The sequence below is a fragment of the Lethenteron reissneri genome, chromosome 31 (assembly GCF_015708825.2).
Source record: "Lethenteron reissneri isolate LAM-NWPU_2019-01 chromosome 31, ASM1570882v1, whole genome shotgun sequence".
Lineage (NCBI taxonomy): Eukaryota > Metazoa > Chordata > Hyperoartia > Petromyzontiformes > Petromyzontidae > Lethenteron > Lethenteron reissneri.
In genome coordinates this window covers 12,325,989-12,353,440 of record NC_083809.1, presented here as the reverse complement: position 1 = coordinate 12,353,440, position 27,452 = coordinate 12,325,989, and the positions used below count along the sequence as shown (strand labels likewise).

Below are 27,452 nucleotides of genomic sequence, written 5' to 3'. Positions count from 1 at the left end.
CAATATCGCCAGATTCGCGTGAAGGACACGTGGTGTAGATGGTTTCGTAACGTTGCCTTGAGAGCGCGAGTGGAGGAGTACGTGCAGAGTGCGAAGACGGGAGAGTGTGCCGTGTCGGCCTTCACAGGTGCTGCTACTCGCTAACAGCACGCGCCCCAACAGTCTGTTATGGCTATACAGGGGATCTTTATCTTTGTTGTGCGAGGGGGCGCGGTAGCGGTTAGCGTTCTGCGCTACGAACCCGGCGACCCGAGTTCAATTCCCGCTCGCGGTCAGCAACACCGGCGACGACTAAATCGGTCCTGGGCCTCCCCTAGGTCTACTCGGCCTGAAACGAGTACCTGGTGCTATGCGTAAAACATCTCCACTTAGCAAGACAAAGGCGGGGCCGGTCGCGGTCTCTGGCCGAACCCACGCCGCCGTGCGCCGCCGTGCGCCGCCGTGCGCTGCGCCCCGGGGGCTCTCGCAGGCGCCGCTCCTCCTCGCTAACGGCGCTCGCCCCGACAGGCCGCCGCCGCCGCCTCCTCCTCACCCGTGCGCCGCGCCTCCTGCTCGGAGAGGCTGTAGGCCATGGCGAGCTGCATCTCCTCGTCGTCCTCGTCGCTGTCCGACACGTAGAAGTACTCGGAGGGGCAGCTCTGCGTGCGCTCCGTGCGGCGAGCCTGGGGGGCCCCGTCCCCCGCAATCGCCTGGGGCCCCCCTTCGCCCCCCTGCTGCTGCTGCTGCTGCTCGCGCCGGCTCAGCTCCAGCACCAGCGCCATCTCGTCCTCCACGCCTGCAGGGACTCGCACAGCGCACAAAGACCCCCCGCGCCACGCGTGGCCTTCACTCGGTTGCTGGTTGCAAGCGGTATTGGCAAGCAGCGCCTACGAAGACCGGCACGGCACGCGAGGGAGGGGTGGGTGGGTGGTCAGCATCACGCCCAGCCACACCGCACCAGGTACTCATTTAAGGCCGAGTTCCACCTCGGGGAGGCCCAGACCCAGTTCGGATATTCGCCGTTATTGGGTCGTGAGTGGGTATCGAACTCGGGTTCGCTGGATTTGTAGTGCTTGGCGCAAACTACTGCGCCGCCGCTCCCCGCAGGCACACAAAACACGCGTGGACACGAGGAGGCACACGTGGATGGACGCACAGACGCACATACGCACGCGTCAGCGACGGAGCCGTGAGCCCAGAGATCGCGACGCAGTCAGCGATGCAACTTGCGGATGTCGTTTCCAGCGAAGATTAAACCGCCGCGCCGTCACGGAGACCGTGCAATGCCCCCAAGGACGCTGACGTGCTGCTGACTGGTAGAGTCACTGCGCTCCACACACAGAACTGTAAGCCGATGTGCACCGGGCACCAATCCCCTGGCTCGCTGTTCCGTCGGACATTCTGCAGACTTCTTGGTTCTTTCGGTAAAGTCACGTAGAAGGGAAGAGAATTGTTTTATTATGTTTTATTTTTATTATTTTATTACTTCCCTTCTACGTGACTTTACCGAAAGAACCAAGAAGATGAATCCCTGCAGTCACGAAAGCTTTAAATCGAAATTCTGCAGACTGCGAGGGAGTTTCCTTGCCAGTGACAGGCTACCCGCGGGCCAAGGCCTCGCCACGTGGATCGCCGTCGGCTCCTTATGGGATCACTCTGCTGCCCTCCTAGAATCTAACCCAGATCTTACTCATGTAGATGTATACAGCGCCTCACTCCATAGGGGAGAGAGTCTCACTGAGTCACCCAGAGGGGAGAGAGTCTCTGCTGAGACACCCAGAGGGGAGATAGTCTGCTGAGACACCCAGAGGGGAGAGAGTCTCTGCTGAGACACCCAGAGGGGGGAGAGTCTCTGCTGAGACACCCAGAGGGGAGAGAGTCTCTGCTGAGACACCCAGAGGGGAGAGAGTCTCTGCTGAGACACCCAGAGGGGAGAGAGTCTCTGCTGAGACACGCAGAGGGGAGAGAGTCTCACTGAGTCACCCAGAGGGGAGAGAGTCTCTGCTGAGACACCCAGAGGGGGGAGAGTCTCTGCTGAGACACGCAGAGGGGAGAGAGTCTCTGCTGAGACACCCAGAGGGGGGAGAGTCTCTGCTGAGACACACAGAGGGGAGAGAGTCTCTGCTGAGACACCCAGAGGGGAGAGAGTCTCTGCTGAGACACACAGAGGGGAGAGAGTCTCTGCTGAGACACACAGAGGGGAGAGAGTATCTTCTGAGACACCCAGAGGGGAGAGAGTCTCTGCTGAAACACCCAGAGGTGAGAGAATCTCACTGAGACACACAGAGGGGAGAGTCTCTGCTGAGACACACAGAGGGGAGAGAGTCTCTGCTGAGACACACAGAGGGGAGAGAGTCTCTGCTGAGACACACAGAGGGGAGAGAGTCTCTGCTGAGACACCCAGAGGGGAGAGAGTCTCTACTGAGACACCCAGAGGGGAGAGTCTCTGCTGAGACACACAGAGGGGAGAGTCTCTGCTGAGACACACAGAGGGGAGAGAGTCTCTGCTGAGACACCCAGAGGGGAGAGAGTCTCACTGAGACACACAGAGGGGAGCGAGTCTCTGCTGAGACACCCAGAGGGGAGCGAGTCTCTGCTGAGACACCCAGAGGGGAGAGAGTCTCTGCTGAGACACCCAGAGGGGAGAGAGTCTCTGCTGAGACACCCAGAGGGGAGAGAGTCTCACTGAGACACCCAGAGGGGAGAGAGTCTCTGCTGAGACACACAGAGGGAAGTTTCGCTCCTGGCCCTGGGTCCACGCTGCGTGGGGAGGACACCTCTGTGGGTGTTTGTGTCTCTCAGTGTTTCTGTTCTCAAGTCGCGCTCCACGCTCCGCGCTCGGCTCCTGGCCAGAGCGTTCGCTCCCAACTTTATGATCACGTGCTCCCTCCCCCCCTCTCTCACAAACCTTCCTCTCTTGCTCTCTTTTTTTACGATCAGAGGAAACAAGAAATGCTCGGTGTAGTCGGCACTTTGCTTCGGTCATCATTTAGTTTTTTTTAATGCTTTGCTTTATGTAACCCCCCCCCCTTTTTTTAAATGAAAGATTTCACAAGAGAGGTCTCGCTCTGCTCTCCATTACCCCTTCCCTCTCTCTCTACCCCCTCTCTCTACCCCCCCTCTCTCTACTCCATGTCTATGTTCCCCCTATGTTTTGTATGTAATATTTGTAATATTATAAAAAAAAAATTTACGACAAGTGCTGCATCTGCACCCAGCCCTTCTTGCAGGCCTACGGCCTCCGATGGGTCGCTCATATCTGCATGCAGAGCTCTCCATCCCCCTCTCTCTTGCACCTCCAGCATCTCGACTGCTCTCCCCTCTCTCGCTGTCTTATTCTCTCTCTCCACCTCTGCACTTGCTCTCTCGCCCAATGTCGACTGTGTGCTCAGCAACGCTCACGCGGACGTTGAGGGGTGGCGAGGGGGCGAGGAGGGTGGCGGTGAGCGGCAGCTCTCGGAGTCGCCGAGTCGCCACGAGAGACGTGGGGAGCGGTGAGAGACGCGGCGGGGACGGAGGTAACCATCGTGCCATGCGGTTGGGGCCCGGGTCATCGTCTGTCTGGTGTGGGTAGGGCTACAGCTGTGGTGTAGGTGGTGTGGGTGGGGCTACAGCTGTGGTGTGGGTGGTGTGGGTGGGGCTACAGCTGTGGTGTGGGTGGTGTGGATGGGGCTACAGCTGTGGTGTGGGTGGTGTGGGTGGGGCTACAGCTGTGGTGTGGGTGGTGTGGGGCAGGGCTACAGCTGTGTGGTGGGTGGTGTGGGGTAGGACTACAGCTGTGTGGTGTGCGTGGTGTGGATGGGGCTACAGCTGTGGCGTGGGTGGTGTGGGGTGGGGCTACAGCTGTGGGCTGGGTGGTGTGGGTCGTGCTACAGCTGTGGTGTGGGTGGTGTGAGGCTACAGCTGTGGTGTGGGTGGTGTGGGGTAGGACTACAGCTGTGGTGTGGGTGGTGTGAGTGGTGTGGGGTGGGGCTACAGCTGTGGTGTGGGTGGTGTGGGTGGGGCTACAGCTGTGGGCTGGGTGGTGTGGGTCGTGCTACAGCTGTGGTGTGGGTGGTGTGAGGCTACAGCTGTGGTGTGGGTGGTGTGGGGTAGGACTACAGCTGTGTGGTGGGTGGTGTGGGTGATGTGGGGTAGGACTACAGCTGTGGTGTGGGTGGTGTGGGTGGTGTGGGTGGGGCTACAGCTGTGGTGTGGCTGGTGTGGGTGGTGTGGGGTAGGACTACAGCTGTGGTGTGGGTGGTGTGAGTGGGGCTACAGCTGTGGGCTGGTGGTTTGGGTAAAGTTCGAGCTCTGGTGTAGGTAGTTTAGGGAGGATCAGGGCTATAGTCTGATTGGCTAACATGGTTTAAGTTTGGGATCTGGTACATGCCTCAATCTGATTGGCAAGTGTGCAGTCACGTGCACATGACTCACCACCTATCTGTGCCTTCTCACGCACGGCTCCCATTCTCTGCCCCCCCAACCTCTCTTCGTTTCCTCCGGCATGCGCGAGTTCACCTAATTGGCCATAAATGCCAAAACAGGAAGCTGCTGAAATGTGCATTTTGTGCGTCATTTTGTGCGATTTCATGAATAAATAAACCCAATCCCCTCCACGTGGCCGCTACCCGCACTGCGCCCTCCCCGCAGCCAACTCGCTCCCAAGGCAGCCGGAGACCAGCGTCTGGACGGCCGAGTCCCGTATCGATATCATAGCGGCACCACAAATAGTACCTTATGGGTACCCTACCTCAAGGCCGTAGCCATGGAGTCAACATTGGGGGGGACCAAATCTTCCAGGGGGTCTGGGGGTCTGGGGGTTTTGGGCCCCCCTCTCCCCCGAAAAAAAAAATCTAAATTTGAAAACGAATTTTCTGCCATTTCCTGCCTAAAATATTTTTTAAAATTCGCTAACACATAGGATGAACAATAATGTCTAATAGTGTATTGTATTCTATTGCTCTGTTTTTTCTTTTTTACCTTTTCCTATTTAATTGTATGTAATGGCATATATTATGGATTAATAAAGTACAACTATAGCCACAATAATATAAACAGAAATCTATTTTATAGCAATATATTGGGGGGGACATTTTGAGCATATTTGAATATTGGGGGGGGGGGGGATGTGTCCCCCCCAATACATCTTATAATTACGGCCTTGCCCTACCTTATCGGTGACCATATCAGTACCGTATCGGTACCGTAGAGTTAGGGAGGTAATAGGAATTGTGTAGCAGGATAGGGCAAGCAACTTGGAGGTTGTGATGGGTGGGACACGTGAGCAGTTTAGAGAAGGAAGAAAGCGGAGGGCAGGTCACTGAGACCGCGCACTCGAGCGGCATGGAGAGGCGGCACAGCGGGGTAGAGGAGACCTCAAGCCAGGAGGCGCTGGTGGCGGCGAGCGCGTAAACCTTTGCGGGTCAGATGTCAACTGTGCAACAGCTGTGGCCATCCGTTGACCTCTTGACCTTTGCCTTATCATTAAGATATTTCACTGCCCAGGTGCCCGCGTGGCACAGCGTCGGTGGTACCAGCTGCAATCCACCCCACCACCACCCCAAGGGGCCAGCATCGCCGCCCGGCATTGCCGCTTCTCCAGGGGCCGCGGGGCGCAGGGTGTGAGCGGAGGGTCGAGCTGGCACGATCTTCGGGGATCGCGAGGTCGTTGGGGAATCGATAATTTCAACTGCAGCGGAAGGGAGATGGAATCGAACCGTCGTGACCTCTGAATTGTAAATCCACTGGAGGCTTCTCCTTGCCAACATCAACCTCACGGCATGCGATGTGTGCAAATTAATTAGTTATCACGCACACGATCGGGCGCGTGTCTCACGAGTGTGAGGGTCTATTTTTTGTTACGTGGCTACAAAGATCCCTCCTGTGTTGATTTAGGGCGGCAGGCAGCATCTGCCTGTGCGCGTCCGTGCCAACCATTGTCCACAGGGCTGACCTATGACCTCTTGACCTGAAGTAGCCAGACTGGGTGGCATGACACTGCCCGCTCTCCCATCGCCCTCCCATCTCGTGCCGTGGTGTGTGCCAGCTTCAGGCGACGTCAGTCCGCGCCACTCCACTCTCGCCATACTTGGCAGTGTTATGCAACGCCATCATTAATTAGGGAGAATAGCGCACGAGCGAGCCAGACGCTGGCCCTGAAAAAAGAGCTCATAGCTCAGTGGGCTTCACCTGCTGCAATAAACCAGTTTAGTTTTAAACATTGTTGTGAGGTTGGTCATGCAGGTCTGCGGTCGCCACCTTCTCCACTTGAGACCAGACCGGGACACGTTTCTCAGAGCTGTGCTGCCATCTCCCGCAGGAGAGTTCCATACAGCAGCAACTACGGTGCCACCGGAACACGACGGCAGACGATGACAGGTCACACCCAGGTGTCAGCCCAAACCAGGTAAAACTTCCAAGTGAGCTAACGAGTCCTGGTCTCTTGAATTCATACCCGCTTCAACGACATTCACTCGACACGTAGAAGCTTGCTCAAATTAGATTTTTTAAATTATGTTTGGTCTCCGACCCGAAGATGCCCAACGCAGTTCCCGGCGAAACGTCGCGTGTCCGATGGATAACTTTGGTTGTGTTGAGGTGTGCGAGCCGAAACGGTGACCGCTGGCGCGTCTTTAAACGCACGGACACGTGGCACGTTTGGCCATGCGGGGTGGTGGAGGGTTCCACGACAAAATTTGGCCCGGTCACTAGGTCGGCTAACCCAAGAATCTATTCTGAATGAGAATGGACTCGACTAAACCGTGGGGGTGTGGGGGCGATGGCAGAGCCAAGGGAAACGTGACCTTCCTGCGGGGTCAGAGGCCTCACTGAGGCAGGTCTGCTGAAACGACGCCACCTCCATCGCGTGCGCAAGAGGGCGGCAGCTGCTGCTGCTGCGTTGTTGCTGATACACTGCTGCTGCGTTGTTGCCGATACACTGCTGCTGATGCTACACTACTGCTCTGCTGCTACAGCAGCTGCATTGCCAGTAGTGCACGAGCACAATTAACAACACAAATCTCTACACATGTCAATCACGCTGTGGCCTTGAAAAAAACAATAAGAAAAAATTGGCGACGGTCCTTCTCCATAGCACGAAGACAGGCAGACGAACCCACAGCTTCACACTCGTGTGAGTGCAGCCCATACCACACAGCCTGGCTGTGGAGCTACGACATAAGAACCGTTGTTTTTTCGTTACGTCTTCACACACAGAGAGCTGCCACTGTGGTGGTGCAACGGTCAGCGCAATGGACTCGACTGGACTTCAGCAATCCAGAGGTCGCCGGTTCGATTTCATCTCCTGGCGAAGCGGCTGAAACAATGGTGAGTTTCTTAAATCCCACTCCCCACCCCCAACTCCTCTGTACACCCAGCAGCAGTAGGTGACGTGTGGTGGGGTAGAGTGTGGGCAACTCATCAAGACGCCCGGTCAGCATGAAATAGTAGACCAAATTCTCTCTGGAGCTCCCTGAAGAGGAGGCCCTATGGCCAGGAGTGGCGAGAGCGAGCGAGAAAACTTCCAACAAGCGGAATAACGTGGAGCCTGCGTGGCGAGCGAAGCCAGTGGAAGGGCCGCGTGGCTGCAGGAGCAGGGCACCCCTGGGGGCGAGCGGCACACGGCCTCTGTGCCACTGCGCTCGCCGTGCGCCCACCGCGGCGGAGCGGCTGGGGGGAGGGGGGAGCGGGGGGATATTTTGGCTTTTTGCAGGAAACAACGCAAAGTGTCGCGACACTCGCGAGATCGAAGGGCCCGCCCAGCTCGTCGCCCTCCCTTCTTTCGCCGGGGTCACGCCGAGACGTCTCCCCTGCCGGGGCTACGCCCCAGTGCTCGTCGGGGTGCGGTGCAGCAAGCTGGGATGTTGCCGATCTCCTTGCAATCTTGGCATTTCTGCAGGCACCCTGGCTCCCCCCCCCGCCACATCAAACGTAAACAAAACCATCTATGAGGAATTGGCTAAGCGTCCAACTACACGGGATGTTTGGCCAAAAAATCCCCGAGACTCCCTCCTCCTCGTTTGGGGCTCTGCCGCCATCACCACAGCAGCTCGTGTGGCTCCCCGCACGAGGACGTCGCGCCCCGCCACCCCCCGGAGACTCGTCGCCGTGTTTGTTACACTTCCTGTGCGTACGTCCACGTCGTGATCCGCACGCCACAGCAGGCCACAGCAGGCCACAGCAGGCCACCTGTTAGGAAACCCAAACGCTCCCCGAGGGCAGACGTGTGCCGGATGGCGCTGCGGAGACCAGGCGTGCGCGTGGTTCGTCTTCCTGGTTACTCCTCTTCCGCTCGCTGGCCGCGTCTCATCTCGGGTTCCTCTTTTGTAACTTGTGCTTGGCTCCACCACTGCCTCTGATATCAGTCACGCGACCGGGGCTGCCTCGGGCGAACAAAGTTCCTGTTATGAAACGCGATATTGTGCAAACATTCGCAGCTCGGGCCATGGTCTCATTGGCAGCCCCAGATCTGTATCTTCATCCAGCGTCAACGCCCCCCCACCCCACCACTCACCCTGCGTGTGTGCAGCTTGCAAACAACTCCAGCGCCAAGTCCGCCTGCGACCCGGAGGACCGACGGAGTCCCGCGCTGAATGTGCAGACGTCTCTCGTGTCGCCTCGCCGGGTGAGAACTCAAGGCGGTCACGTGGCACAGCCGTAGCGCGTTTACAGATTGTTGCAGGGGTTCGTGATTTGAACCCAGGGGCCACCCTGGATAATACTGTGGCCGTTTTAAACGTACTGTACTTGCCTTCTTCGCAGAAGACGTTCAAGACCTTTAAATACAGGCCATTGTATGTTGAAAAATTACACCACAAATTACTTAATTGGGATTACACATCACCATAGCAACTTTACCGCCCCACTGTGGAACGACTGCACACCACGTCTGTGAAACACCTTGACGATGTGGCCTTGGAGAGTGGCGCGAATACCAAATGCAAGCGTGCTTGGAGTTGAACTGTGACGTCACGTCGTGTCACGTGACTCCACTGGCCGAGGGGGGTGAGGATGTCGAGTCGACCCGCAACGCGAGCCGGTCGCCCGCCCCTCCCCCCCCCCCCCCCCCCCCACGGACGACGTCTTTGCAGCACCGTTCACGTTGTCGAACAACCTCGGTTCCTCCCTGAACAGCGCAAATCTTCCTTCAAAGAACATCCTGAAGCAGACCACTCGTGCCCGATACAAATGTGATGTGGAACTTTGACCCCCCATCCTGTGTATCATCGATAGTTCATTGTTCAATGTAATTGAGGGGCTTGTGTGTTGTTGTTGTCTTGCTGTGATCTGGGACTGTTGCTGTTGTTGTTTTGCTGCCTTGCCCCAAGCTTGCATTTGGTGTTGACAAATCGGCAGGAATGTTTGTACTTGTGCTATTTGTACGTCTGTACTTTATTTCGTTGTAATCATTTATAGCGACTTTTTCGCTGTCTTGCTCTTATATTGTCCCCCCCCACCCCGCCCCGTAGCTGGTGAAGAGCTTCATCAGGTTTCTCCTCCACGAAATAGACAACAGATCTGACGCTAGGCCAAGTCGACCATCAATCAACACGTGACCTTGGTACTATTCGACGACGACGACTTGGGTGCGCCAACCAACCGGTGCCACGTGGCCTGCTACAATTGCTTCTCCTCTGCTCGTTCACCCGGGAGGAAAGCCCTCGCCGAGCCTGCAGGCTCGTTTTCAGGAGGGATGTTTGCCGCTGCTGTTGACGATCCCAATTGGCTAATTTGCAGGTCATTGTTCAACATTCGCATTTGTGGCCAATAGGTATGGGAGAAAACTGCAGAACCTTAAGGACACCCACGCAGAACAGGGGCAGAACGCAGACAGCACACAGAGAGGTGCCCGAGTCGGGAATCGAAACCTTCCGGTTACCGAACGCATACGTTGAGGTCACGCTCACTGCACACAAAGCGAGTGCCACAAATGAACCACAATAACTTGCTGATCTCAAGGAACAGAAACCATCACGCAAACTCAGGTCATCCTCGCTGTGGATTTTGGTAAACCATTGAACATAGCTGGCCACTGCATCGTGCGCTTTCAGATGCGCTTCTCCGGCCGTCTGGAACGCTCTGCCTTCACTGGAGCTATGCAATTTTAAATCATCTAGATTAACAAACTCATGTTCTTTAGAACTGCTTTGTGTTTAGTTTTTTTATTCCCTCGCACCTCCAATTTTCACGGTTTAGCTACGTACGGTGCAAAGTAGTTCAACGTACATGCATGCAAAGCGCGGCATTCACGGCCTCCGAATCATTCCCTCTCTCTTCGAGAGCGAAAACGGTGCTATCTGATAATTACGCAGAAGCCGTCTCAGCGAGACCTGGAATGCGAGTAGAAGACACCGTCCCTTGCTCACCACTGACACACACGCTCCCCGTGACACGCGTTAAACGGGACCCCTCATGGTGGGGTCACGACCCCTCGCCGTGCCCACCAGCACGCACACAGCCACCCGGGTCGGGGACGATCACGCCGAGACGAAAGCGAGCGTGATGATCGAATCCAAGTTCATACGTTTCACCCCAACCCTTATTAAAAAAAGTTATTGGTGTGAGGATCTGATTGACCAATACTGAATGACCCCAAAATCTCACCAGCATCGCAGCCAAAACTGCCGGTCTGCAAAGTGCAGTGCCACAAGGCAACGACTCAACCGCAACCCAACTGCGACTTGCAATATTTGCTGAAATGACGACGCCTGATGAATTTACTACAAATCCAAAACATAAGTGGACTGGCTGAAACCGTTGTGTCTTCCTGGAGTCTATTCCGAGTTCCTGGACTTGAGGCCTGAAGAGGGCTTGGCACAGTTTCAAGCGAAAGGTCGGGGTTCTTACTGCTGCTAAATCTGGCCTCCAGTTGTTTCTCGACTCTGACCCACGGCGAGCGAGCCAAAAACAATTGGCTCGTCCCGAAACGCTTGTACACGTGACAATTCAATTTGCTTGGCTACGTCAGATGGTGGAGGGTCTTACGACACAGACAGAATCAATAACGTGGCCTCGCCCAAAACATTATAACCACGAACGCCAAGTAGGCAGCTTTGTTTGACGAGGGCCAGCCATGCGTGCGGAGGTGCGTGCGTGGGGGAGCGGGTGTAGGGGTCGCGGCTTCCCTGCTAGCGCCGCACACGGGGCCCACGCGTGCGCAGCCTGCCACGCTGTACCCACCTGAGGACCCAGGGCACACAGCAGCAGCACAAAAACACAAGCACACCGGGTCCTTCAGCACGACTGCAGCAACACCATCTATCTTAGCCAGTAATAGACTGGCAGACTGCTCTCTGATGGGTCTCTAGATAGGAAGAAATTGACAGACTGGTCTCTGGTGGGGTCTCTAGCCAGTAATAGACTGGCAGACTGGTCTCTGATAGCTTTGCTGTAGCGGATTTTCGCGTTTTCAGTGAACGTTGCTCACAAACGCATCGTCAATGTATTCACGAAGGTGCCGAGGTGGTGGCGATGATGGCGACGAGGATGGTGATGAGGATGGTGATGAAAACGTCGGGTGGAGGAGCACTATTTGTGGTCAGAAAAGACAATACGAGCAAAACACCGGTGAAAATAAAAACACAAGACACGAACGAGTGATGTTTTTGAACGGGTGACATTTGCAAACCAACAAGTTGTCCACCAAGGGCACCGAGGGCAACAGTAGTCGAACCCCTAAGTGTGGACGTGCCTTTAGCAAATCCTTCTCCCAGTGTACGGACCATCCCTTGTGCCAGCCGAATTCGCGGGGTTTTGGGTTGTGGTTTGTAGCAGCGGGGCAAGGGTTGAGGTTAGGGTTGGGTTTAGGGTTGCAGTTAGCATTCGGGTTATGTGGGAGGTGCGGTGTGGGTTAGAATTGGGGTGAGGGTTGGGGGGTTGCAAGGGTTGAGGTGAGGGTGGGAGGCACGGCACACGGGGTGGGGGGGCAGGCCACACGGGGTGGGGGGGCAGGCCACACGGGGGGGGGGGGCAAGACACACGCGTGCGGGCGTGGGTGGGGAGGTCCCGTGCGATGCAACACTCCCCCCCCCCCCCCCCCCCCCCCACGGGAATGCCGCACGGAGCGACGGGGATGCCGCACGGAGCGGCGCCTCTACAGGGCCCACGCACTCGGCGACGGCCGCTACTTTGGCCCTCGACCTTTGGTTATGGTTAGCAATTGCTACCTTTAGGTCACAACTATTTTTAGTAACGCCTATTTTTAGGGATTGCTACTTTTAGTTAACACTGCTGCTTTTAGAAAACGGCCGTTTTCAGGAATGGCCAGCGATCTTGACGGCTGGATGTTTCGCAGCGAGTTCTCTCGCGGGCCCACAATCTTTCCCGCTGCAGTCACCGTCACGGGCAGCCATTTCGGCTCGGGTTGTTGGCTGGCCTTCTATGGCGGCGTTTACGATGGATGGGGCGCCGGTTTGCCCTAAGATCGACCGTCTTCGGGGCTTGACGTCTCTGTTTACGACCGGCCGCCTGACGGCCGGGCCGCGGTGACCTCTCTCGGTGTCGACGGCGCGACGCTTGCGCCGCGGGCAAGGCCAAGAGCGCCTCGATGGCGCTCTGGCGGCCGCCACGCTCACCACGTGCGGGTGAGCGTGGCGAGCGTGGCGGCGGAGGAGGGGGGTGGCAAGCGTGAGTGGCGGTGTTAATAATGGAGGTGAAACAGAATTTAAACAATAAATGCACTCGCAAACGTGGAAGGGTGTTTATTAAAGTGACCTCACGCGATACAAAACAAAAAAAAATGGTGGCGTCACTTAAAAAATGACAGTTAGTTTCACAGCTGCACACCCGTGCACACGTAAATTCTGCATAAATAATAACGGTGAACACACAGACCGCGTCGCGCGCTCGTACGAGGGGAATGCACGAGATTATTGCTCTCGGGTAATAACTTTGACGGCTTGGAAGATTGACCGCACGCGGAGCGTTAGCCGACGCTTGTCACGAGAGAAATACAAAATATATTTTTGGGTTTTATTATTTAGTTTAGTTCTTGTTTTTGTACCGAATCGCCTTCCGTATTCTAACGCGCGTGCCGCTCCGCCACCAGACCCGGGGGGGGGGGGGGGGGAGGGGGGCAGCGTCTGCGCGTGGTTCCACCGCCACCGCCACCACGGTGAAAATAAAAATACGGAGCTGGCGCCGCCACCAGGGAGGAGCGGCGGCACGCGAGGCCGAGCTAACGGCCACCGCCAGGAGGACAAAACGGAGAAGGAATGTGTGCGAGAGAGTGCGTGCGTGTGCGAGTGCGTGTGCGAGCGTGCGTGCGAGTGCGCGCGAGTGCGTGGGGGAGCGGCCACGCGTGGCTCAGGGTCGCGGTGCTCGCACAGCCCAGCCCCCCCTACCCCCATCACAGTCATCTGTACTGTACCCCTGCTCCCGCCACCCCCCACCCCATCCCCCCCCAACCCCAACCTGGGATGTGCTCCCTAGCCCCAGCGTGGCCCCTATGCCCTCGACGGCCCCAGGAGGAGGCCGGGCGCTGCGGGCCGCCGTGCTGCTGCCGCCGCCGCTGCAGGCGGCCCTCTAGTACGTGAGCTTGGCCATCTGCTCCTTACCGTCCACTTTAATGGACTTGATTTGTCCATCCTCCTCCACCTCGACGCGCTCCTGCCCGTTCTCCACGATCCTGCGCCACCGCAGCCGCACGCGGAGGCGGGTTAACCAGGTGGGGGTGGGGGGGCTCATGGTTACCCAGACACGGGGACGCAGGAGACGGGGAAACGTTGTGATGGTGTGATGGTGTGATGGTGTGATGTTGCAGGTCGGTGTGATGTGATAATCATTCTTACTTGCGGGTTAACGTGTTGGTGTGATGGCTGTGATGTTGTGATGGTGCTGCATGATGTGACCATGACAATTAGATTACGAATGTTTTATACTTGCAGATGATGATGCTGCGATGTTCATGCGATGGTGATGTGTGTCTTGATTGTGATGGTGACTTGGCATACTTGCGGGAGGTGTGGTGACGGTATTTTGATGATGCGATGTTGAGCCCATGTCTGTCGTGCAGCATACTTGAGAGGGGGTGGTGATGTTACGACGTGGTGATGATGGCGATGTGGCATACTTGAAGGTGGTGTGATGTTGTTAAAATGTGATGACGACGGTGTGATGTGGCGGCTTCTGGTGTGATGAAGTTGTGATGATAATGCTGTGGTGGTGTGGCATAACTGATGACGTCGGTATGATGTGATGATGATGTTGTGATGGCATTATGATGTCATTATAAGATGCTGTGACGTGGCGATGGTGGCGGCGTAGCGTAACTGTGGGTGGTGATGATGCTGCGATAATGTCGTGATGATGTTGTGATAAATACGTTGTGATGGCGTGGTGATGGGTGGCGGCGTTGCATCCTTGCGGGTGGTGATGATGTTGCGATCATTTGTGATGACGATGTTGTGAGGGGACGCGGTGATGGTGGCGTACTTGCGGGTGGTGATCTTGTGGCCGTTGATGAAGCGCGTGGACGTGGACACGGAGCGGAAGGAGCCCGCCGGCTGGGGCCGCTGGGCGCCCGAGAACGACGGGAACGGAGAATACTCGTCGCCCAGCGCCGCCCCGCCAAACGAGCCAAACCCACCGAAGCCTGCGGCACACACACAGTATATACACATACAGCACACACACACACAGTACATACACATACAGCACACACACACACATTACATACACATACAGCACACACACACACAGTACATACACATACAGCACACACACACACATTACATACACATACAGCACACACACACAGTACACACACATACAGCACACACACACAGTACACACACATACAGCACACACACACAGTACATACACATACAGCACACACACACACAGTACATACACATACAGCACACACAGAGTACATACACATACAGTACACACACACAGAGTACATACACATACAGTACACACACAGTACATACACATACAGCACACACACACACAGTACATACACACACAGTACACACACACAGTACATACACATACAGTACACATACACACAGCGCACACACACACAGTGCACACACACACAGTACATACACATACAGCACACACACACACAGTACATACACATACAGCACACACACACACAGTACATACACATACAGCACACACACACAGTACATACAGCACACACACACACAGTACATACACATACAGCACACACACACAGTACATACACATACAGCACACACACACAGTACATACACACACAGCGCACACACACACAGTGCACACACACACAGCGCACACACACACAGTACATACACATACAGCACACACACACACAGTACGCACAAAGTACATATACACAGCACACACACATACAGCACACACACAGCACACACACAGCACACACACAGTACACACACATACAGCGCACACACAGTACATACACACGCAGTACATACCCATACAGCACACACACACAGTACATACACACAGTACACACACGTACAGCACACACACATATAGTACATACACATACAGCACACATACACACAGTACACACACATACAGTACATACACGTACAGCACACACACAGTATATACACATACAGAGCACACACACACGGTACACACACAGTGCACACACATACAGCACACACACAGTACATACACATACAGCACACACACACACACAGTACATACACATACAGCACACACACACACAGCACATACACACACAGCACACACACACACAGCACATACACATACAGCACACACACACAGCACATACACATACAGCACACACACACAGCACATACACATACAGCACACACACACACAGCACATACACATACAGCACACACACAGTACATACACATACAGCACACACAGTACACACAAACACAATACATACACATACACGTATAGTACACACACAGTACATATACATACAGCACACACACAGTACATACACGTACAGCACACACGCAGTACATATACATACAGCACACACACGGTACATACACGTACAGCACACACAAACAGAACACACACACAGTAGATACACATACAGCGCACACACAGTACATACACACACAGCACACACACACAGTACATACACATACAGCACACACACAGTACATACACATACAGCACACACACAGTACATACACATACAGCACACACAGTACACACACATACATCACACACACACTACATGCATACAGCACACACACACAGTACATACACACAGCACACACACAGCACATACACATACAGTACACACACACACACAGCACATACACATACAGCACACACACAGTACATACACATACAGCACACACGCACACACAGTACATACACATACAGCACACAAGCACACACAGTACACACACACACAGTACATGCACATACACGTATAGCACACACACACACACAGTACATATACATACAGCACACACACAGTACATAGACGTACAGCACACACACAGTACATACACATACACATACAGCACACACACACAGTACATACACATACAGCACACACACACAGTACATACACATACAGCACACACACACACACAGTACACACACACAGTACACACATACAGTACACACACACAGTACACACATACATTACACACACAGTACACACACATACATCACACACACAGCACACACACAGCACACACACACAGTACATACACATACAGCACACACAGTACATACACATACAGCACACACATACAGCACACACACACATACAGCACACATACACATACAGCACACACACACAGTACATACACATACAGCACACACGCACACACAGTACACACGCACACACAGTACATACACACACACAGTACATACACATACACGTACAGCACACACACAGTACATACACATACAGCACACACACAGTACATACACGTACAGCAAACACACAGTACATACACATACATGTACAGCACACACAGTACATACACATACAGCACACACACAGTACATACACAAACAGCACACACACAGTACATACACAAACAGCACACAGTACATACACACAGTACATACACATACAGCACACACACAGTACATACACACACACAGCACACACACAGTACATACACGTTGCCCACAAGGTGCCTACACGCACAGCACACACATACAGCACACACACATGTACAGTACATACACGGTGCCTACACACACAGCACACACACGCACAGTACATGCACGGTGCCGACACAGTACAAGTGTGGGTGGGTGGTGTGCGGGTGAGGGAGTAAGCGAGTGGTGTGTGGTTGAGCGGACGAGAGAGCGGCATGCAGGTGAGCGAGTGGGTGAGTGGCGTCGACTCAGCCTTAAATAAGTTCCTGTTGCGATGTGTAAACATCATCAAGAGGGAGACAAAGGCAGCCGGGTTTGGTGTTGTCCACCCACCCCCTCGTCTGCCTTACTGGCCTTCGTAGGTTCTCACTAACGGCACTTGCCTCAAATGTCTGTTCGGGCTATAAGGGGGATCTTTGTCTTTGCAGTTAAATCAGTGTGATGTGCGAGGTGCTGGTAACCACTGCACCTGGCACTATTCCGACCAAACACCACGGTGGAAACACCCAACTCAGCTTTGCTGGAGGCCCCAGGGGGACAGGCGTCTATGGCTGAGCAAGAGTGAACCCCCCTCCACCCCCCTACACCCCCCCCCAACGTGGGGTTCCTCCAGGGACAGGAAACCACTGCGGTTTGCCACGTGGAATGCCTGAACGCTCACTGCAGAGGATGGGATGCCACTCCTCTGTCAGGAGATGGAGCGGCACTGCCTGGACCTCTGTGGAATTCGGGATGTCTGGTGGACTGGTTCTGGCTCCGGTCAACATAAGGAGTGGACAGTCTTCCACTTGGGGCAGGAAACTGCAAAAAAAGGCCAATGGTGCCTTCGATAGGCCAGGGTTCTGGGTTGTTCTTTATGCTTTTGGGGTCCCCGACTCTCTGCTCACAATAATTAAGGGACTTCATCATGATGGTGGGCAGGCCCAGATAAAGTTGTGTGGCCGGGAGTCGGAGCCATTCCCCGCTCACCTTGGGGTGCAACAGGGATATCTCTCCTGGCTCCCACATTATTTTACGTATTTTTAAAACACATATTTCTAGAAACTGTCCATGGGTGTATGAGAGGAATTCCTATCTGGTACAGCTACAATGGGAGACTGTTTGATGCCCAGGTGCGGTCAAGGGATGGATCCCGATTGGTCAACCATGTTATGTATGCCGATGATGGGTAATTGTTGCTCATTCTGAGGAGTTGGAGGCTTTGCTGCTGAACCTGCCTGGTTTTTTCGTGCCAAACGCTCCCCCCCCCCCCTCAACTCCCCATGAATGATGGGGCAGTTACTAAAACTATTTTAATTACCAGATAAAGCTCACCGAGCTAGCCAGAAGCTACCTGGCTACAAATGATAGTGCTAACTGGCTTATCATGTGGAAATTTATAGCAGACAAATACTCAAAGTGCATGTTTCTAAAAGTGGAGGGAAAAGCTGGAAGACCCGGATAAAAATCCACGTAGCCATGGGGAGAACATGCAAACTCCAAATATACAGGATCGAATCCACGACCTCCTGCATACCAGGTGAGGGAGATCACACATCTCACCACCGCGGCACCCTAGTGGGAGGCTGTGGAGAGAGCGTAGACGTTTTTGTACCTGGGTAGTGTGCTTATGACCTGCTCCGGTTTGGCAGCAGAAGCTTCATTCCAAATCAGTGGAATGCCAGGATATTTTATCAGCTGCATAACGCGGTGGAGAAGCTACCTGGTCTGTCCGTCCACACGAACCTCCGGGTCTTTTCGGCCAGAGTTATGCGCTCCCTTCTCCATGCTTGCGAAACGTGGACCTCTCTGAGGCAACACATCTTGTGCCAGTTTGAAACATTCAGGCTGACCTGCCTATGATCCATCCTGGGTTTAACCAGACTGAATTGTGCGAGGAGCTCATAGTTACTTGATATCTGAATATATTCACACCGGTGAGCTCCTCTGGCAGGCGAGAGTACTGGCTGGGTCATAGCCCGCATTGCCCAGTCACCGAATGCCTAAACAGCTTCTGTTGGGCTGGATAGAGGGGGCTAGATGGGCACGGCACGGACGAGAGAAGACACGTACTTATGTAATACACGAGGATGTGGAGCCAACTGGACTTGCCGATGACTGGTACCTCTATGGAAGAGGCTCGTGAAGGATGCTACTGGGCAGCTGGAGGCAGTCACCCTCAATCAACAGCGTAGGGCACAGGAGCGACGCTCTCAACAACGAGCAGAGTGCCGGGCAGCTACAAAGCAGCAAGTTGACACAGTGGGGAGGACAGGTGGTTGAACAGCCAGCCATCGCAGTCAGTCGACCCATGGCACCTGGGTCTGGGTCTTCGACCTCCTACCAGTGGGCCTTGGACACATTAAGTGACCTCAAAGTGCAGCTAGCATGGCACAAGCGCCGTTGTGACATCACCGCCACTTAGTGCTGAATGGCGGTTATTGTTGTTGATCATGTTGTTGTGCGAGTGAGTGCAGATGAGTGGGTGAGCGAGTGGCGTGCGGGTGAGCGAGGGGTGAGCGGGTGGCTGGGCGAGCTCACCGGAGTCGAAGGAGGTGGAGGAGGTGGTGTGGAAGGCTCCGAACGAGGGGAAGGAGAAGAATCCGTGGCTGCGGCTGCGCTCCTGTCCCCGCAAGCGCGGAGCGTCGTGGAAGTCTTCTGTGGGGGTGGGGGGGGGGCATGCGCCCGCGCGAGGAGGGGATGAAGGGGGAGAGGGAGAGAGAGCGCGGGGAGAGCGTCACAGCGGGAGATTTAATCAGAGCTGAGTTTCCATCCCCTTCCTCTTCTCGGGCTACAAGTGGCGTCAGTCAGCGGATTAGCTTTCACCGTCGCGGGCTTCTGATCCGCACTGTGCTCCACCACCCTCGTCACCTCATCAAACTATGAACTAAACTATCTTTTAAATGTGGAGGGAAAAACCGGAGGCCCTGGAAAAAACTTCACGTGATCACGGGGAGAGGAGACGCAAACTCCAAATATACAGGCGTCAGCGTCGGGAGGGAACCCACAACCTCCTGTATACCTGGCTAAGGAGTTAACATTTCCCAACCGTGGCGCCCAATCAACACGCTCCGTGTTTCTCACGAAGACCTCCTCATTAATGCCACCTCCTGCTACCCCCCACCCACGCGTCGCTAGGACAGCGGCCCCCAGACACGGTTACATCCCGAGACGTACAAGTATTATTATGATAGTTCCCGCGGGGCACTGCCTCGCAGGCCCAATCCAAACGGCCGCTTCTAATCGTGACGGCGCATCTCGGGGTGCGCCGCGCGAAAGCGGTCGCACGCAGGTGGGGGGGGGGGGGGAAGAGGAGGCCTGGAGCCGCCACGGCAACGGGAGCGGCAGCGTTCGCGAGTTGAGCCTCCACGTTTCACGCTCAGTCTGTCGTTGTTTACAAACACCGCCACGGCAGCGTGAACGCATCCCCCTCTTTCGGCGAGACCAACGACGGTCAAATAGCGCCGATAAAACCGAGTGCCCCTCATCGCCCCGCGTCTCCCTGCGTGCCCGCTGGCTCCTGCATCCCCCGTGTCCACCCGTCCCCCTGCCTCCCCGCAGACCTCACGTCCCAGCGGGCGCCCACGTCCCTGCTGGCCAGCGCATGATGGCGATGGCCATCTAACCGCCGTGTGGAGTGCCGTGCCAGGCCGGGGCGACTGCCACGGCCGACACTTTGGCCACACTGCGCCGGGGCGCGCCGCTCACCGTAGAATTCGGCGAAGGGATCGCGGCCACCGAAGAACTCTCGGAAGACATCATCCGGGTTGCGGAACGTGAAGTGGAACCCGCCCATGTTGGGGCTGGCTGACCCACCGCCCCCTGCGCGCACACACACACACATGGGCATCGTCAACATCGTCAGCAGTATTGTCAGCATCATCAGCAGGATCAGCAGGATCAGCAACATCGCTTCTCCACTCACAAATCACTTCCACATCTCCTGAGCCAGGGTCGCGCCATCACAGCGGGAGGTGGAATTGGCGTCGCGGATGCGGTCAATGTTTATTTATACTGGAGGGTTGTGTGCGGTGTGTGGTGAGTGTGTAGGCGAGTGCGGTGTGTGGTGAGGGTGTAGGTGAGTGTGGTGTGTGGTGAGTGTGTAGGTGAGTGTGGTGTGTGGTGAGTGTGTAGGTGAGTGTGGTGTGTGGTGAGTGTGTAGGTGAGTGTGGTGTGTGGTGAGTGTGTAGGTGAGTGTGGTGTGTGGTGAGTGTGGTGTGTGGTGAGGGTATAGGTGAGTGTGGTGTGTGGTAAGTGTGTAGGCGAGTGCGGTGTGTGGTGAGGGTGTAGGTGAGTGTGGTGTGTGGTGAGTGTGTAGGCGAGTGCGGTGTGTGGTGAGTGTGTAGGCGAGTGCGGTGTGTGGTGAGTGTGTAGGTGAGTGTGGTGTGTGGTGAGTGTGGTGTGTGGTGAGTGTGGTGTGTGGTGAGTGTGTAGGTGAGTGTGGTGTGTGGTGAGTGTGGTGTGTGGTGAGGGTGTAGGTGAGTGTGGTGTGTGGTGAGTGTGTAGGTGAGTGTGGTGTGTGGTGAGTGTGTAGGTGAGTGTGGTGTGTGGTGAGTGTGTAGGTGAGTGTGGTGTGTGGTGAGTGTGTAGGTGAGTGTGGTGTGTGGCGAGTGTGTAGGTGAGTGTGGTGTGTGGTGAGGGTGTAGGTGAGTGTGGTGTGTGGTGAGTGTGTAGGCGAGTGCGGTGTGTGGTTGAGGGTGTAGGTGAGTGCGGTGTGTGGTGAGTGTGTAGGCGAGTGCGGTGTGTGGTGAGTGTGTAGGTGAGTGTGGTGTGTGGTGAGTGTGTAGGTGAGTGTGGTGTGTGGTGAGTGTGTAGGCGAGTGCGGTGTGTGGTGAGTGTGTAGGTGAGTGTGGTGTGTGGTGAGTGTGGTGTGTGGTGAGTGTGTAGGCGAGTGCGGTGTGTGGTGAGTGTGTAGGTGAGTGTGGTGTGTGGTGAGTGTGTAGGTGAGTGTGGTGTGTGGTGAGTGTGTAGGTGAGTGTGGTGTGTGGCGAGTGTGTAGGTGAGTGTGGTGTGTGGTGAGGGTGTAGGTGAGTGTGGTGTGTGGTGAGGGTGTAGGTGAGTGTGGTGTGTGGTGAGTGTGTAGGCGAGTGCGGTGTGTGGTTGAGGGTGTAGGTGAGTGCGGTGTGTGGTGAGTGTGTAGGCGAGTGCGGTGTGTGGTGAGTGTGTAGGTGAGTGTGGTGTGTGGTGAGTGTGTAGGCGAGTGCGGTGTGTGGTGAGTGTGTAGGTGAGTGTGGTGTGTGGTGAGTGTGGTGTGTGGTGAGTGTGTAGGCGAGTGCGGTGTGTGGTGAGTGTGTAGGCGAGTGCGGTGTGTGGTGAGTGTGTAGGTGAGTGTGGTGTGTGGTGAGGGTGTAGGTGAGTGCGGTGTGTGGTGAGTGTGTAGGCGAGTGCGGTGTGTGGTGAGGGTGTAGGTGAGTGCGGTGTGTGGTGAGTGTGTAGGCGAGTGCGGTGTGTGGTGAGTGTGTAGGCGAGTGCGGTGTGTGGTGAGTGTGTAGGTGAGTGCGGTGTGTGGTGAGTGTGTAGGTGAGTGTGGTGTGTGGTGAGTGTGTAGGTGAGTGTGGTGTGTGGTGAGTGTGTAGGCGAGTGTGGTGTGTGGTGAGTGTGTGGGCGAGTGCTGTGTATGGTGAGGGTGTAGGTGAGTGTGGTGTGTGGTGAGTGTGTAGGCGAGTGCGGTGTGTGGTGAGTGTGTAGGTGAGTGTGGTGTGTGGTGAGTGTGTAGGCGAGTGCGGTGTGTGGTGAGTGTGTAGGTGAGTGTGGTGTGTGGTGAGTGTGGTGTGTGGTGAGTGTGTAGGCGAGTGCGGTGTGTGTTGAGTGTGTAGGCGAGTGCGGTGTGTGGTGAGTGTGTAGGTGAGTGTGGTGTGTGGTGAGGGTGTAGGTGAGTGCGGTGTGTGGTGAGTGTGTAGGCGAGTGCGGTGTGTGGTGAGGGTGTAGGTGAGTGCGGTGTGTGGTGAGTGTGTAGGCGAGTGCGGTGTGTGGTGAGTGTGCAGGCGAGTGCGGTGTGTGGTGAGTGTGTAGGTGAGTGCGGTGTGTGGTGAGTGTGTAGGTGAGTGTGGTGTGTGGTGAGTGTATAGGTGAGTGTGGTGTGTGGTGAGTGTGTAGGTGAGCGCGGTGTGTGGTGAGTGTGTAGGTGAGTGCGGTGTGTGGTGAGGGTGTAGGTGAGTGTGGTGTGCGGTGAGTGTGTAGGTTAGTGCTGTGTGTGGTGAGGGTGTAGGCGAGTGTGGTGTGTGGTGAGTGTGTAGGTGAGTGCTGTGTATGGTGAGGGTGTAGGTGAGTGTGGTGTGTGGTGAGTGTGTAGGTGAGTGTGGTGTGTGGTGAGTGTGTAGGTGAGTGCGGTGTGTGGTGAGTGTGTAGGTGAGTGCGGTGTGTGGTGAGTGTGTAGGTGAGTGTGGTGTGTGGTGAGTGTGGTGTGTGGTGAGTGTGTAGGCGAGTGCGGTGTGTGGTGAGTGTGTAGGCGAGTGCGGTGTGTGGTGAGTGTGTAGGTGAGTGTGGTGTGTGGTGAGGGTGTAGGTGAGTGCGGTGTGTGGTGAGTGTGTAGGCGAGTGCGGTGTGTGGTGAGGGTGTAGGTGAGTGCGGTGTGTGGTAAGTGTGTAGGCGAGTGCGGTGTGTGGTGAGGGTGTAGGTGAGTGCGGTGTGTGGTGAGGGTGTAGGTGAGTGCGGTGTGTGGTGAGTGTGTAGGCGAGTGCGGTGTGTGGTGAGTGTGTAGGTGAGTGTGGTGTGTGGTGAGTGTGTAGGTGAGTGTGGTGTGTGGTGAGTGTGTAGGTGAGTGCGGTGTGTGGTGAGGGTGTAGGTGAGTGTGGTGTGTGGTGAGTGTGTAGGCGAGTGCGGTGTGTGGTGAGTGTGTAGGCGAGTGCGGTGTGTGGTGAGTGTGTAGGCGAGTGCGGTGTGTGGTGAGTGTGTAGGCGAGTGCGGTGTGTGGTGAGTGTGTAGGTGAGTGCGGTGTGTGGTGAGTGTGTAGGTGAGTGTGGTGTGTGGTGAGTGTGTAGGTGAGTGTGGTGTGTGGTGAGTGTGTAGGCGAGTGTGGTGTGTGGTGAGTGTGTGGGCGAGTGCTGTGTATGGTGAGGGTGTAGGTGAGTGTGGTGTGTGGTGAGTGTGTAGGTGAGTGTGGTGTGTGGTGAGTGTGTAGGTGAGTGTGGTGTGTGGTGAGTGTGTAGGTGAGTGTGGTGTGTGGTGAGTGTGTAGGTGAGTGTGTGTGTGGCGAGTGTGTAGGTGAGTGTGGTGTGTGGTGAGGGTGTAGGTGAGTGTGGTGTGTGGTGAGTGTGTAGGCGAGTGCGGTGTGTGGTTGAGGGTGTAGGTGAGTGCGGTGTGTGGTGAGTGTGTAGGCGAGTGCGGTGTGTGGTGAGTGTGTAGGTGAGTGTGGTGTGTGGTGAGTGTGTAGGTGAGTGTGGTGTGTGGTGAGTGTGTAGGCGAGTGCGGTGTGTGGTGAGTGTGTAGGTGAGTGTGGTGTGTGGTGAGTGTGGTGTGTGGTGAGTGTGTAGGCGAGTGCGGTGTGTGGTGAGTGTGTAGGTGAGTGTGGTGTGTGGTGAGTGTGTAGGTGAGTGTGGTGTGTGGTGAGTGTGTAGGTGAGTGTGGTGTGTGGCGAGTGTGTAGGTGAGTGTGGTGTGTGGTGAGGGTGTAGGTGAGTGTGGTGTGTGGTGAGGGTGTAGGTGAGTGTGGTGTGTGGTGAGTGTGTAGGCGAGTGCGGTGTGTGGTTGAGGGTGTAGGTGAGTGCGGTGTGTGGTGAGTGTGTAGGCGAGTGCGGTGTGTGGTGAGTGTGTAGGTGAGTGTGGTGTGTGGTGAGTGTGTAGGCGAGTGCGGTGTGTGGTGAGTGTGTAGGTGAGTGTGGTGTGTGGTGAGTGTGGTGTGTGGTGAGTGTGTAGGCGAGTGCGGTGTGTGGTGAGTGTGTAGGCGAGTGCGGTGTGTGGTGAGTGTGTAGGTGAGTGCGGTGTGTGGTGAGGGTGTAGGTGAGTGCGGTGTGTGGTGAGTGTGTAGGCGAGTGCGGTGTGTGGTGAGGGTGTAGGTGAGTGCGGTGTGTGGTGAGTGTGTAGGCGAGTGCGGTGTGTGGTGAGTGTGTAGGCGAGTGCGGTGTGTGGTGAGTGTGTAGGTGAGTGCGGTGTGTGGTGAGTGTGTAGGTGAGTGTGGTGTGTGGTGAGTGTGTAGGCGAGTGTGGTGTGTGGTGAGTGTGTAGGCGAGTGTGGTGTGTGGTGAGTGTGTGGGCGAGTGCTGTGTATGGTGAGGGTGTAGGTGAGTGTGGTGTGTGGTGAGTGTGTAGGTGAGTGCGGTGTGTGGTGAGTGTGTAGGCGAGTGTGGTGTGTGGTGAGTGTGTAGGCGAGTGCGGTGTGTGGTGAGTGTGTAGGTGAGTGTGGTGTGTGGTGAGTGTGGTGTGTGGTGAGTGTGTAGGCGAGTGCGGTGTGTGTTGAGTGTGTAGGCGAGTGCGGTGTGTGGTGAGTGTGTAGGTGAGTGTGGTGTGTGGTGAGGGTGTAGGTGAGTGCGGTGTGTGGTGAGTGTGTAGGCGAGTGCGGTGTGTGGTGAGGGTGTAGGTGAGTGCGGTGTGTGGTGAGTGTGTAGGCGAGTGCGGTGTGTGGTGAGTGTGCAGGCGAGTGCGGTGTGTGGTGAGTGTGTAGGTGAGTGCGGTGTGTGGTGAGTGTGTAGGTGAGTGTGGTGTGTGGTGAGTGTATAGGTGAGTGTGGTGTGTGGTGAGTGTGTAGGTGAGCGCGGTGTGTGGTGAGTGTGTAGGTGAGTGCGGTGTGTGGTGAGGGTGTAGGTGAGTGTGGTGTGTGGTGAGTGTGTAGGTTAGTGCTGTGTGTGGTGAGGGTGTAGGCGAGTGTGGTGTGTGGTGAGTGTGTAGGTGAGTGCTGTGTATGGTGAGGGTGTAGGTGAGTGTGGTGTGTGGTGAGTGTGTAGGTGAGTGCGGTGTGTGGTGAGTGTGTAGGTGAGTGCGGTGTGTGGTGAGTGTGTAGGTGAGTGCGGTGTGTGGTGAGTGTGTAGGTGAGTGTGGTGTGTGGTGAGTGTGGTGTGTGGTGAGTGTGTAGGCGAGTGCGGTGTGTGGTGAGTGTGTAGGCGAGTGCGGTGTGTGGTGAGTGTGTAGGTGAGTGTGGTGTGTGGTGAGGGTGTAGGTGAGTGCGGTGTGTGGTGAGTGTGTAGGCGAGTGCGGTGTGTGGTGAGGGTGTAGGTGAGTGCGGTGTGTGGTAAGTGTGTAGGCGAGTGCGGTGTGTGGTGAGGGTGTAGGTGAGTGCGGTGTGTGGTGAGGGTGTAGGTGAGTGCGGTGTGTGGTGAGTGTGTAGGCGATTGCGGTGTGTGGTGAGTGTGTAGGTGAGTGTGGTGTGTGGTGAGTGTGTAGGTGAGTGTGGTGTGTGGTGAGTGTGTAGGTGAGTGCGGTGTGTGGTGAGGGTGTAGGTGAGTGCGGTGTGTGGTGAGTGTGTAGGCGAGTGCGGTGTGTGGTGAGGGTGTAGGTGAGTGCGGTGTGTGGTGAGTGTGTAGGCGAGTGCGGTGTGTGGTGAGTGTGTAGGCGAGTGCGGTGTGTGGTGAGTGTGTAGGTGAGTGCGGTGTGTGGTGAGTGTGTAGGTGAGTGTGGTGTGTGGTGAGTGTGTAGGTGAGTGTGGTGTGGTGAGTGTGTAGGCGAGTGTGGTGTGTGGTGAGTGTGTGGGCGAGTGCTGTGTATGGTGAGGGTGTAGGTGAGTGTGGTGTGTGGTGAGTGTGTAGGCGAGTGCGGTGTGTGGTGAGTGTGTAGGTGAGTGTGGTGTGTGGTGAGTGTGTAGGCGAGTGCGGTGTGTGGTGAGTGTGTAGGTGAGTGTGGTGTGTGGTGAGTGTGGTGTGTGGTGAGTGTGTAGGCGAGTGCGGTGTGTGTTGAGTGTGTAGGCGAGTGCGGTGTGTGGTGAGTGTGTAGGTGAGTGTGGTGTGTGGTGAGGGTGTAGGTGAGTGCGGTGTGTGGTGAGTGTGTAGGCGAGTGCGGTGTGTGGTGAGGGTGTAGGTGAGTGCGGTGTGTGGTGAGTGTGTAGGTGAGTGTGGTGTGTGGTGAGTGTGTAGGTGAGTGTGGTGTGTGGTGAGTGTGTAGGTGAGTGTGGTGTGTGGTGAGTGTGGTGTGTGGTGAGGGTATAGGTGAGTGTGGTGTGTGGTAAGTGTGTAGGCGAGTGCGGTGTGTGGTGAGGGTGTAGGTGAGTGTGGTGTGTGGTGAGTGTGTAGGCGAGTGCGGTGTGTGGTGAGTGTGTAGGCGAGTGCGGTGTGTGGTGAGTGTGTAGGTGAGTGTGGGTGTGGTGAGTGTGGTGTGTGGTGAGTGTGGTGTGTGGTGGTGGTGTAGGTGAGTGTGGTGTGTGGTGAGTGTGGTGTGTGGTGAGGGTGTAGGTGAGTGTGGTGTGTGGTGAGTGTGTAGGTGAGTGTGGTGTGTGGTGAGTGTGTAGGTGAGTGTGGTGTGTGGTGAGTGTGTAGGTGAGTGTGGTGTGTGGTGAGTGTGTAGGTGAGTGTGGTGTGTGGGGAGT

The 27,452-nt window shown here is 55.6% G+C and overlaps 1 protein-coding gene and 1 long non-coding RNA gene across 4 annotated transcripts in view; one reads left to right on the top strand and one right to left on the bottom strand.

Moving 5' to 3' along the window:
• Positions 1-27,452, bottom strand: part of LOC133349809 (dnaJ homolog subfamily B member 6-like) — a 68,036-nt gene that overhangs the window by 4,195 nt on the left and 36,389 nt on the right. For 2 of the 3 annotated variants that reach the window (XM_061563586.1, XM_061563587.1), the window contains exons 5-9: positions 20,713-20,826; positions 19,546-19,662; positions 14,392-14,551; positions 13,515-13,585; positions 533-775 (exon numbers count right to left, since the gene is read on the bottom strand). In XM_061563586.1, coding sequence (XP_061419570.1) covers positions 533-775; positions 13,515-13,585; positions 14,392-14,551; positions 19,546-19,662; positions 20,713-20,826 — 705 coding nt within the window. The remainder of the gene's footprint in view (positions 1-532; positions 776-13,514; positions 13,586-14,391; positions 14,552-19,545; positions 19,663-20,712; positions 20,827-27,452) is intronic. The other variant, XM_061563588.1, reaches the window with a different exon arrangement.
• LOC133349810 (uncharacterized) lies at positions 3,392-11,761 on the top strand. The gene is made up of 5 exons (XR_009755984.1): positions 3,392-3,497; positions 6,281-6,367; positions 7,177-7,287; positions 8,489-8,584; positions 9,429-11,761. It is a non-coding gene; the product is annotated as an uncharacterized LOC133349810 (long non-coding RNA).